Raw genomic sequence first — 13,756 nt, forward strand, 5'->3', positions numbered from 1 at the left:
CTTGATGGAATACGTTCTCTTCTCGTATGATGGAACTGTGAATTTCAAACTCGATTTGATTAGCCATCTCATGTCGCAACACTAAATGTACACTGCAGAGATATAAACTTAATAACATTCATAATGAGTTCCTGTTCCTGTTTTTTTTTTTTTGGTTTTTATTTGTTCATGGGATATATGGGTAGTAAAATAAATACAAGTTGTATTGGATATTAAAGAAGCCTACATAGTTCATATTTAAAGGTTTATTAATTTCAGTAAACAATATTTGAAACACGTATTGGCAGATTTATTTTAGATATCTCTGAATGCTCATTTGGTTTACCATAGTATTTTAATATGAAAAGTACCAACACAGTCAGTTCTGCCGATGGCTAATTTGACTAAAATTAAGTAGTGCACCCTGCTTGGATTTTGCATTGCATATACTGTAAATGTAATGGTTTTGTATACAGTATGGATGAAATGCATTACAAACATGCCACCAGCCATTAGTAGGGAACTTAGATTAGATCAAGTAGTGGAATCAATAAATATATATATATATGGATATAAACTGAGTGCCCTCAGTATAGCTGGTCTGGCCTCTGGAGACCTTGTTATTGATGAGAGAAAAGTCAGCCTTCAGTTACGCAGTGACAAACAACACTTTGCTATACTGTTCCTGGAAATCTATTTCAGAAGCACACACCGCAGATAAAGTCTGAATGCAGCATGGAGCATTGTGACTCTGCTCTTTCCGCATATATCAATAAGCATAGGTGAGTGTATGTCAAGGAGCAAAAAAAAAACAAAAAACATTCAGTTAAAATCATCAGACAGCTTGATCCTTGTTCAGAAATGACACACAACTGGTTGAATTTGTGCTATTCCCTTCCAACTTTGCCAATGATTTAAAATGGTCTGTTGGGTAGTCTTATTGGGCATTTAGTGAATGCCTGCATGACATTACTTAGACCAGTATTTCACCAAACTGGGTTATTTTGTATGTCCAGTAATCCCCCAGTCGACCACCAGCAGCCCATCTTTTAATCGACTTTTCAATTGTGTTTGTAAGCATAAATTCCCATTCAGTCTATACTATTGCCATGGTGCAGGTTTGCATTCCAGTTTCTGCTTTGTTATATTTTACCTTCTGTTGGCCAGTGGTCTAAAAAGGGTTGCAGTGGTTTTGCTTAAACTGTAGTATTAGTGTCCCAGTGCAGCTCATCTTGTAAATGCAGTTGGGTCCTGAAAGGTTTTCCCTGCAGAAAGGACCTTGCTTATACTCTTAAGCACAGCTAAAGTATATCTTTCTCAAGATGTATATTTAAGCTGTTGACTGGTTGACCCACAGGCAAGAATTCAATGGACTCTACTAACATCCTGTGATCATGTTTCTGTCTGGGAATAGATTTCCACACAACCACCTGTTGGAAGGGGGGGGGGGTTCAAATATGTTAAAGTGGTTGTAGCTGACAAAATAAATAAAAATAAAAAATGACCTGTTGTGCAGTTACATTCGCTATGTAAATGTGCAGTTTTGAAAACGTATCTGGTATTGCTTGCGCCCCGGCACCTCTTTCTTTACAAATTAAGCACTGGTAATTAGTATTGTTTAAAATAAACCACAAATAAATTAAATGTTTGAGTTGGAATTAAACCAAAATGTTATTATGTTTAATCAAAGTATAAATCGACTAAGGACTTCTTCAGTAGACAAGTCAAGGAATGTTATACGTTGTCTGTATATTCTGCCTGCACAATATTTCCTCTTTTTCTGTTGGTCTGCCAGCATTTGCAAATATAGCTGTCTGAAAGCCATGTTCACTCTTTAACTAGAAACAGAGATTGTCCTGAACTACTTACTTCCTGCGAAATAATTAAGAGGAGTGTAACCAGTCTTAAGTGATTTCCATGCAACATAGTGATTTGCGAGCAAATTAACTTTTGAATTTAGCTCATGGTGGTGAACTTGCAAGATTATTCATGACACCTCCCCCAAATCTGAGGGAAAAGCACTTGCGAGAGAACAACTCGCAAACCCATTTTTTCCAATGCAGCATCAATTTTGAATCTCACTCAAAAGAGCAACTTTTTTCGCAAGGCTGAAAAAAAAATCTCTACAACTCCCCTTGCGACACACGCAAGGCGTTTGAATGTTTGGCCCATAGTTCTCAGATTTCTTGTGTTATTTTAAAGAAGTCTTGTTACTTTTTCATCTCCTAGGTCATTTCACGTCAGCAGTGTCTTTGTGTTCAAAGCATATTTCCAGGTGAAAATGCAGACAACCTAAAATGAAAATACACATTCGCTATAACATGTGCATTTTACAAACTGCACATGCTAGACTTATAGCCTACAGCAAACAGAAGTGCAGGTAAGATTTAGGGAATTATGTTGTATATCCATTTTCATGCTTAGTTTGTCAGTGAAATTACCAATGATTTATAAATGAGCACAGAACCTAGAAATTATATTTATCATGATTGAGGGACACTGGAGCTGTTAAGCTGTTGACTACTTTTAATGTACTTTAACATATGTTGTTGTTGTTTCATTTAGATTAAACAAGGAACAATTAATTAAAAGTTTAAATTAGCTGAACAGTCTGCATGCTAATTACATGTAACATTTTACATTCTTACCATACATCAATGCTGCGGTAGTAGCAGTATTTAAATCATAATGGTATAACGTACGTGTTTTTTCGGTATTAAAATGGAACATTAAAGGCCACAATGTGAACTCAATAGCCTTTAGTGGCTGCAAAAAACGATCATCAGTTTTCTCTTATTTGGTTTTGTAGTTCTTAGCTACAGACCTTGGCACAGGCTTAAAACGCAGGACAGTCTTTTACTGATACCTGAAAATCCTTAAAATTATTTTGTGTTCCTGTTTGAGAATCCAGGTTCCTTTTTCTACAGCATGTGGTTCTTTCACTTGCAACATTATACAACCTCCTTACCTCTAAGATATGTCTTGAAAATCAATACTGTATCTGTCAAATGCTGAAACCTGTAAGCAGACAAACGTTCCAGCTAATGTCGCCTTCATTAGTGTTCTGCATTCAGCTTATTTTCAGTGTTTTTTTTTTTTTTTTTTAATAAATTGAGCAGGGTGTTTGGTCCCTCCAGTGCAAATTAGATGTGATTGGCACATACAGTGGCTCTCAAAAGTATTCACCCCCCTTGGACTTTTCCACATTTTATTGTGTTACAACATGGAATCAAAATGGTCTCATCAGACCATAGAATCGTCTTCGACTTGGTCTCCCACATGCCTTCTGGCAAACTCTAGCCGAGATCTGATGTGAGTTTTTTTCAACAATGGCTTTCTTTTTGCCACTCTCCCATAAAGGCCAGTTTTGTGAAGCACCCGGGCTATTGTTGCCGTCTGCACAGTGTCTCCTAGCTCAGCTGTGGTACACTGTAACTCCTTTAGAGTTGCCGTAGGCCTCTTGGTGGCCTCCCTGACTAGTGCTCTTCTCACCCGGATACTCAGTTTTTGAGGACGGCCTGTTCTAGACAGATTCACAGTTCACAGTGCCATATTCTCGCCATTTCTTAATAATGGACTTTACTATGCTCCGGGGGATATTCAATGCCTTGGAAATGTTCTTATATCCTACTCCTGATTGGTGCTTTTGAAGAACCTTATTCCGGATTTGCTTTGAATGTTCCTTAGTCTTCATGATGTAGTTTTTGTTAGGAAATGTACTAAACAACAGTGGGACCTCCCAGAGACAGGTGTATTTAACCTGAAATCATGTGAAACCCCTTAATTGCACACAGGTGGACTCCATTCAACTAATTATGTGACTTCTAAAGACAATTGGTTGCACCAGAGCTTATTTAGGTGGTGAATACTTATGCAATCAATTATTTTCTGTTTTATATTTGTAATTAATTTAGAATAATTTGTAGATTTTATTTTTCACTTTGACATTATGGACTTTTTTGTGTTGATCAGTAGCAAAAACTCCTAATTAAATCCATTTTGATTCCATGTTGTAACACAATAAAAGTCCAAGGGGGGTGAATACTTTTGAGAGCCACTGTACCAGGTGTCACATGCTGTACTGTAAAAAGAAATGTGTTAGTATGACATTTACAATATTTACTTCCTGGACTCCTGGTTGAGCTGATTATGATCAGTTAAGAGAAATATAGGCTAGCCACAGAAATAGAATGGTATGAGGTCTGGCTGTGTTGATTAGAGTTGAGTTTGAAAGTGCTGTGATTTACTGTGACACCTGATCGCCCACTGTCAGTGTTTCAGTCAGTGTGCCCAGGCTACAGCATTGCAGCACAACTATTGTGATTTACCATTGCCCTACATTCATCCACTGATTTGTATCCACTGTGTTCTCTATGACACACATCACAAGACCCATGAGCTTTTCTCAACTCTGTTTACCCATCACATGAAATATGGATTCACTTTCTGTGAACACAAGGTCTTTGCTGTGCTGGTAAAGCTTGGAATCAGTACATCACAGGACTGTTCATTTTATTTGGTGTTCTTTTATCAGGGTTTGATTAAACAGCAGTATCTGACTGTTGTGAATATCCTATTTGTCCTTCTCCACTAAAACATTTAGAAAATAATGTACCACAGAAAGGAGAGATGGAGTAACTACAGCTTGTTCACAAAACATCTGTACAGTATGTGAGCCTTTTGGGATAGTTTCTGCTCTGGTAACATTTAGGTTTTTAAATTGCTGGGAAACTAAACATTTGAGCTGCCTTACCAGCTATGAGTTTTAAGGACCTAATTTATTTGTGGGCTTCTGACAGGCAGTTGTTTTTTATTAAAAAAAAAAAAAAAAAAAGTACCATAAAAATAGTTTAAATAATACTGGTTTAGTGCACCCAAACTACAGTATTATTATGTAAAACAGAATCATTATAAAAACAAAGCTGACAATATACAGCACGTATCATTTTGGCTCTAAGACTGTACTTGTGTGTAACGTGTTAATTAGAAATGTAGCCACATCATGAAATGTATTTGTGTCACGAAATATATTTCAGACAAATAAATGTTGTTTGAAGATATTGTTAAAGCTTGATTCCATTTATTAAGCATCCCTGTAAGGGGAGCTTATGTGAGTTTGAAAACATTATTATTATTATTATTATTATTATTATTATTATTATTATTATTTAAACAGGTGCCAATGTCTAATTAACAAGAGACTTCTCCTCGTTTTGATTAAATTACTTCTCCTCGTGTTGATTAAATATAGCACAAATTAAGGGGTTGTCTAGAATGTGATCTACAAAAAGCTAATAAAGTAAATGTATTGCCGACCTATGGAAATTGTGTAATTATTACACTGTTTGTTTTTCCTTTACTGCTATTATTTTGCTATTTGTATTATGCAGCCATATTTGTTTATTATAATTAACTAAAACCCCCGACTTATAGTCAAATCAAAACCAACTATAATTTTGGATTGTTTTTGATTCACCCAAAGAAATTGGATGCCCTTATACATGGGAAGAATCTGAATATGCAGATATGGTACTGATTCTTAAAAAAGCTGATAGCATACTGTATCATGCAGTTTTCCTGCTGTATCGTGCAGTTTTCCTGCTGTATCGTGCAGTTTTCCTGCTGTATCGTGCAGTTTTCCTGCTGTATCGTGCAGTTTTCATGTATCATGCAGTTTTCATGCTGTATCGTGCAGTTTTCATGCTGTATCGTGCAGTTTTCATACTGGATCATTCTTTTTTTTTTTTTTTTTTCCTGAATGGATCACCAGTCAACAGAGCAGATGTTTCACCACGTTTCAGATTTTGAATTGCTCAACAGAAAGTTATTCATTTTACAGCACTGAACAGGCTATTGTCAAGGGTCAGATCCATTTCCTCCAGTGAGGACTATCATTCCTTTGATCTTTGTGGCAACAAAAGGCTCATGATTAAATTTGGCATACAACATAAATCACCTTTTTAATGTTGGTGAAACATCTGTTAGATTTAAACACAGTGGATTTATAATTGTATAGTATATATTAAATGTCTAGTAGTTTGGAAAAATTCAATAATAGTAAAATATCAGCTGGAAAAATAAACCATTATATAACAGTGGGAAGTGTTACGTGTGTGGGTCATCACTGAATAATAATGAGGCAGACACAGAGCATTGGGTGTTAACACGCCACACAGGCGTGCAGATTTAATAAACAACACAGATGCTGTTACTAGGGTGCCCCTCTGTGTAGTATGGGTGTGTAGTCGCCTCGAGCTGTGGTACAGATGCCTTTTGAGCTGCACGCAGCCCTTCCTGGGCACACCTCCCAACCAATCCGGACATCCCGATCAGCTAGCGCCGGGTGAGCCCATCTGTTGCCTAGCAATGCTTCTCCTCCTGTTCCGTGTCCCAGCTGCACACATTTGCGCAAGAATCAGCGACAGGGTCCTCCCTGTCACAAGGCGAATTTTAAATTCATGTATAATTTCAACTTATGTTACAATTAGATAATGTCCCTGTTTAGGACCTGTGCGACACGAAAACTTTAGGAAGTCATTATCTTTTTTTTACCCAGAAGATACTTCCACTCCATATCTGATTGTTCAAATAAACATAATGAATCCTATTTTTTTATTGTTAGGTACTTGTTTTCCTATCAATCTAGCTGATTACATGTTCCTTTGCCAATAACTTGCAATCTACATTAGATAATTTAAAAAATGTCTGACAGTTCCTTTATCACATGCAAGGACAACAAGTTACAGCAATATACAGTACAAAGCATTTATAACAATGAAACACACCTCAGGGTCTATTTATGTAAAAAGCAGTTGCATAAAATACCGTCACTGTCTCCAAATAGTGTTTAAATCAATTCGATCCTAGAGTGCTGTTCTGCAGTTGTTTGTTAATTAACTGCTTTGTTTCTTGAATGAATGAGGAAACCTCTCCAAGGCTATTCTATTTTCCCCACCAAACACTGACATTAAAACCTGAAATAATGATCCCTAATCTATTCTTATTAAATCTGCACTAACTCATTTTTCTTGACACTGAAGTAGCATTCAGAATGACCTCTGCCTACTTTGAGTCAGGTAATACAGTAAGTCAGTTACGAGACATTGATTATAAAGAGAAATGTTATTAGCAAAAAATGAATGAAATAAACACAGAGAATTCACCAGCATTTCTGTTAAAAATGTTCAGCTTTTTGCTGACAGCACTCAATCTCAATATCTCAAAAATACAAATACAGAAACATTTCAGACTTCAACTAGTCGAAGAACGGAAAACTGTATTGTTTAATTTTCTGATGATGTACTGTTGTGTCAAATGCTTTCACAAGCTCCATTGGGTTTGAGGGGATATAACTGATAACCACTCTGATATTGTAAGAGATCACATCAAGATTTACAGACAAAAAGATAATGCTGTTACAATATTGGATGCGCATGTACATACAAGCAGCTTAAAGTAGATTGCAGTCCAAATTGTCATAAAGAAAAAGCAATAAATGAAGCACTCAGAAATGTAATTTAGGGGTGCGTAAGTAATCCCATACTAAAAAAATATATATTTTAAATATATTTTTGTAAACATATTATTCATATAAAACTCAGTCTTTGGGAATGATAAAATTATGGAAAAATATATGTATTATGTATGTAACGTTATATAAAATATATTTAACATATTACAAAATTGGCCCGTTTTCATCATATGGAAAATATATTTACAATGTATTTGCTTAAACATATTTTAAATATATTTAAAATATAATTTCAGGTAACAATATATCAATTATATTGTACATGTATTTTTAGAAATGTATTATTCAATATATTTACTAAACATGTATTATATAATGTATTCACAATATATTACATAATGTAAAGTGCCTGGACACACACCGTAGTTTGCATGTGTTCCACCAAACAGATATGAAGCAAATAAATAAGAAAGGAATGGAATTCCGCAATTTCACTTAAAAATAACTATTATCTTTAAACATAATGGAATATATCAACGTTTTGTAAAAATTCAGTGTATATAAAACACTCAAGTACAAAAATGAAAAGCTTTCAACATATGCTAAAAGGCTGTTTGCATTACAACAGGTGTTTGTGCTGCTTCTCTGTAGACCTACTAACATTGTTCTTCTAAAACTATGAGACGTTAAAAAAAACTGCTGCTTCCAATTAAAAATTCATTAATAGCTGTGGAATTGTTGCTGGAAATAGAGCTATGAAAGTAAAAAAAAAGAAAAATCCACTAATAAACTGTAAATACATTTTTACAATTTCATTATTTTTTTCATATTGGTGGGCATACAGTTTAAATATAAGGTGACTTAAAATATGAACAGCCTATTGTGTCCTTGATTGTTATTGACCTCTCTTTCTTTTTTTTTTTTTTCTTCTAAATACTAGGCTTAGCCCAGTTATTTTTTATGAGGTATCTGTAACACTTCGGTATCTGCAGAAAGATTGATTAACGACCATATTTGTTCCGTCAAGAATAAACTTATTTACCAAATTAAAATCAAATATATTTAAACAACATGTCATGTTTAAGAAAATATATTATAAATACATTTCAGGTTTAAAATTATATAATTCCATATATTAAAAATATATTTATTTTCCGTATGAGATCTTAAGCTGATTCTTATTTGTCTTATGATTGTAGTTGGAGTTTTTGCTTCAGAAAAATAAATGTGCTGATAAGGAGTAAAAACCTGTGAGAATCTACCCAAAAAAATATTTGTTAGACCCAATGGGTGTCTTCTTGAATATTTAGTACAAATCATCATTTTTTTTTCTTGTGATTGTCTCTTTTAGGTCAGTTTAAACTGCTGGAACAAGACCGAGATATAAAGGAACCTGTGCAATACTTCAACAGTGTGGAGGAGGTGGCGAAGGCATTTCCTGAGAGGGTTTATGTCATGGAGGAAATAACATTCAACGTTAAGGTTAAAATGAAGAACAAATATTTATGAGCACCTAATAGATAAATCACTCACACTCACAAGATATAAGTTAAACATTTTGGGTACTAGAATGTTGAGATGTTGTTGTGTGTTTTTTTTTTTGTTGTTTTTTTTTGTTTGTTTTTTTTTAAATAGAAAAGCCTGAAACCCCAAATATAGTAGGGCATTTTGTGAAGCAGGTCTTTTATGAAATCCACCTCTTACAGGTTACCTGAGCGAGTCTTTCGTGCATTTATTTAAAAAATGAAAATAAAATTCCAGCCATAAAAGCTCTTTGAATCACATTTGTTCTAAACATTTGTAGATTATTTATTAAGAGGTGTTTTTTCAAGAACTGTGGTCCTGACAAGAGTTAAAGGAAATGTAAAAGATAATGTCTAGTCTACACATAAGCTAGTCGATGACAGTTATTATAATGTTGTAGCCCTTATAATAATAAAAAGAATACACATTTATATAAAAAAAGTAAAATGCTGTTCCCTATCAAGTACAAAATATAATCATTACCTAATGGCTATTTATCTCCTAAAGACCCAGAACCCGAAATATTAAAGCTGCTTGTCAGAGCCTGTGACGCAGTCATGCCCGCCCCCGAGAGCATATAAGGACTGCACACACAGATCTCGTCATAATTTTTCCTTTCAGTGGAACCTAACGGGAGAGCCATAGATGGACGAGTACTTTTAATTGCTTATTATTGCTAATTGTGTATTACACTATTAAGCCGATAATTATTAACATTGTTATTAGTTTTTCTATTCACATGTAAATTTGCACACAGCCTATTGCTTGTTACGTCCCCCAGCAGTTGTACCTCGCGTGGAGCCAGTGGCTTCTATCGCCCCGTCCTAGGGATCAAGCAACTTGACTCTGCTGACGTGCTCTCCTCACAGGCTGTTTAGCTCCAGCTGGAGTTACACTCTTCAGTTGACACTGCTTGTAGTCTCTTCCAAAGTATCTCGTTGCCGTCATGGTGCCTGCTTGCAGCACCATTACGAAGGCTTCCCTCAATATTGTATGCATACTTACTGTGTGGTTTAGGCAGAAGCTTATACAGGCGGGCATCCCTGTATACTGCTTCCTGCGGTAATGCGAACGAGGTTACCGCACCGCCTGGTGCAAGTCACTGAACTGGTACCGAACTGATTGGTTACCATCCTGGTACCACTCCGGTTCATGTACCGTACCGACCCGGAGCAAGTCACCGAATCGGTACCGAACTGTAGCATACCGAGGGTACCATACCGCGGTTCATGTACCGTACTGACCCAGTGCAAGTCACCGCACCGGTCACCGTCCCAGTACCACTCCGGTTCACGTACCGTACTGTACCAACCCAGCGATAAGGCACCGAACCGGTACTGAACCGACCCGCCAGTTTTACAGTACTGTCCACTGTGTTGCGGCTTGCATCATTCATGGGTTTTATCCCTGTGATAAAAAGCATGGTAGGTGCTTTTCCTGCCTGGGTCCGCAAAAGCATGCAAAAGTGGCACTCGTTAACCGCAGTTTCTGTGAGTTCTGTGCTACTTTCTCTAAGCGCACGCTGGAGAAATGCATGTCTCGCAGCTCCACAGAGCGCTTTGTGTCAATCACACCAGGGCAGCGTTCCCCACCACCCTCTGTTACAGAGGTGGCTGCATCCTCTCTCCTTAGCGCTGTGTCAAGGGAGAGCAGGCGACTTGCCCAGGGGAAAAACCCACGTAGGAAGCCTTCATGGTCTTCCTCGTCCTCCTCTGCCTCTTCTTCTCTTTCTCCAAGGAAGAGGAAGAGAAAGAGTCACCGATTTCAAAAAATCGGTGGACTCCGAGCAGTTGGAGAAACTCTGGCAGCTGTTTCCCATCAGGGAACAGTGCTTGCAGAGCTGTTGCGTGAGCACGTAGCTCCGCATGTCCCCCCTGTCCCTTTGGGGCTCCAAGGGGCTACAAGCACGCACTGGCAGCAAGATGATGTGCTGTCTGTCGCCGCCTCTGAGGAAGTAGGTGAACAAGAGCTGGCGTTCCCCTCTGAGGAGGTGGAGTCAAATAGCGTGGCTGGGTAACTACAACAGTTGACTGGTAGCTTACCAGTCCTGTTTGCTGAAGTCACTTTCAGAGAAGCACCGACCCTCACCACAGCAGCTGGATGAGCTGCATTTGGTGAATAAAGACCTGCTCCGTGTCTCCAAATTCCTGTGGGCAGGAACCTGGCTGCGTTGGTAGCCGCAAGAAGGTAGCTTTGGCTTTCCCAAGCACGTGTGCCTGATGTGGATAAAGCACCGCTGTTAGATGCCCCCATAACACCGGGGCATACCTTTGGTCCTGCGCTGGATGAGATGCTACAGAGCTGTCACCGTGCACGGGAGTCGACAAAGGAGCTTGTGCGTCTGCTTCCCAAGCGGCCACCTCCAGTGCACAAACCAGCTGCAAACTGGTGCCCAAGGGCCCAGCAGCTTCCTAGACTGACACAGCCGGCTGCATCTACAGCCAGAAGGGGTTTTCATAACCGGCCTGCACCTGCACGCCACGGCAACTTTAAGTTCCGGCAGCAGCACTAGGATCTTGCTGCCACAAGCCCAGGGAGCCGCCTGGAGTATTTAAGAACATAAGAACATAAGAAAGTTTACAAATGAGAGGAGGCCATTCTGCCCATCTTGCTCGTTTGGTTGTTAGTAGCTTATTGATTCCAGAATCTCATCAAGCAGCTTCTTGAAGGATCCCAGGGTGTCAGCTTCAACAACATTACTGGTGAGTTGGTTCCAGACCCTCACAATTCTCTGTGTAAAAAAGTGCCTCATATTTTCTGTTCTGAATGCCTCTTTTTCTCTAATCTTTATCTAGCAATTATGAAAATTGCAACTTTGTATATAACTGTGTACCAAACCAGTCTTAAACAAACAACAAACATGTAACCATTTTACAATCTGCTTGCTCTGCTTTAAAATCTCTATAATAAAAAATCTCTATGCTTCAAAATAATAAAAAATGTCAAATGAAGGACTGGGACTACTATTGCCATCAAACGTATTACCAAACGACAGAATAGATCTGATTTCCAGAGCTAGCGGAATCTTCACAGTGCATGAAGACTAAAGTATTTAAATAAATATGATCATACCTGCTGCGTGAGCCCTGGGCTGGTGTGATTACAAACGATCCGCCCCCAGACAGGTTAGCATTCACACAGGACAAAAAAGAATAGATCCGCACCGGGGTCGAATGCCCAAACGAGCCAAGACCACCTATTTTTCTGATCTCGGAATGGATCGGATCATTTGCTCTAAGGCCCCAGTCACGTGGGAGCGATTGGACGCTCGCTTGATGTGTGCGAGGTCGTCGGTTTGCGCCCAGCCTCGGCCCTGTTATATACTGCTTCATACTGCACTGTAACCCTTGTAAATTGTGTTGGATAAAGGTGTCTGTTTATTATTATTATTATTATTATTATTATTATTATTATTATTATTATTATTATTATTAACAGACTCTTAATCTGCATCAGATTCCGCAATCCTAATACTGAAGTTTTGCGAGACATATCAAAACATTGACACTCTACGTGCCCACACAAAGTGGAGTGTAACCCCCTCAAATTTTGCCTAGCTGTCCTCGGCTCCCTCACCAGGGAGAGCCTGGCACCGTCACTGCGGTGCACTTTGCTGCTACCTGATCGCAAAGAATGAAGACACTAATTTCAGGACTGCAGCCAACTCTGCCACCAAGGTTCAGGATAGATTAGAGTTGACCAAAGTAATTCCTGACAATTATTTCTAGGGATGCAGGAAGATAGGAAACAGCATAGCAAGATTAAATACATCTTACAGGTATTGTTATATGGACGTGATACTAAATTGATATTTTAACAAAGGTGGTATTTAGATTCACTGTTATATATAACCACAACAATACCTTAAGCACAATTTGTGTTTTTCAGCATAAAGAATTAACCGTAACTCAACTGTCTTGTACAGTATGTATGTTCCCATTCTGAGAGATAAGAACAGATCCAGACACCAGTGTTTACAGCACACACACAACGTGGGTGTGATTTGCATAATGTGGTAAAAGAGTTAAAATAATGCTTTTCTGTGAAGTTATTTAATCAGCTTTTGTAGTGGAAAAGTGTTGTGCAAGTGCTGTCATTGCATTGTTTGTTTACAAGTCCGTCAGTGGGGCAGTGTTTCCTGTTGAAAGTTTGCTTTCATGACTTAACCCTGAGATATACAGTACAGTAAGACTGTTTTCTCATACCTCTACACTGACTAGGGCTGTGTCCAAAGGTTTGAAGGTTTGTTCACTAGCCAGGAATTCAAGGTTAGTTCTAAACTTTCGAAGGTTCGTCAGGCGGCATTCACGCACTTTGTGTGTGTGTGGTTTTTTTTTTTCTCTGTTATTAGAAACCGTTTGACAATGTGTGAATACTATAAAACATTAAATGTCACTCACATGCAAAATTCGATCTTTTGATTTGTATAATGCATATTGTTTTATTAAAATCCATTACGAAATTGTTATATGTAGTATAGTATCCAAAGCACTGGGGGGGTACCTATAGCGGTTGTAGTGCTTCAGTAAAATATGTACTGAATACCTAGTGTGCAAGACAGTGTAAGAGAAGTGCTATGGTAGAATATGTTTGAAACATACAAATTATACGCAAACACTAAATTAATTTCGAAAAACTGAGCAGCGTCCAACACCGCCCACCAGCTTGTGTTATCCAGAGGCAAACCTTTAATTTCTTCATTCGCCATCTCGACAGCAAAGCGTTGTATAGCGTAAGCTCTATTGAAAGAAATGTCTCAAAACCCCTCTGCTGTTTGCTCAG

The 13,756-nt window shown here is 38.0% G+C and overlaps 1 protein-coding gene across 1 annotated transcript in view; it reads left to right on the forward strand.

Annotated features, from left to right (window-relative positions):
• Window positions 1-13,756, forward strand: part of LOC117394749 (GRB2-associated and regulator of MAPK protein 1-like) — a 65,214-nt gene that overhangs the window by 36,074 nt on the left and 15,384 nt on the right. The window contains exon 4 of the mRNA XM_033993262.3: window positions 8,802-8,932. Coding sequence (XP_033849153.3) covers window positions 8,802-8,932 — 131 coding nt within the window. The remainder of the gene's footprint in view (window positions 1-8,801; window positions 8,933-13,756) is intronic.

This window comes from Acipenser ruthenus, chromosome 3 (assembly GCF_902713425.1).
Source record: "Acipenser ruthenus chromosome 3, fAciRut3.2 maternal haplotype, whole genome shotgun sequence".
Classification (NCBI taxonomy): Eukaryota; Metazoa; Chordata; class Actinopteri; order Acipenseriformes; family Acipenseridae; genus Acipenser; species Acipenser ruthenus.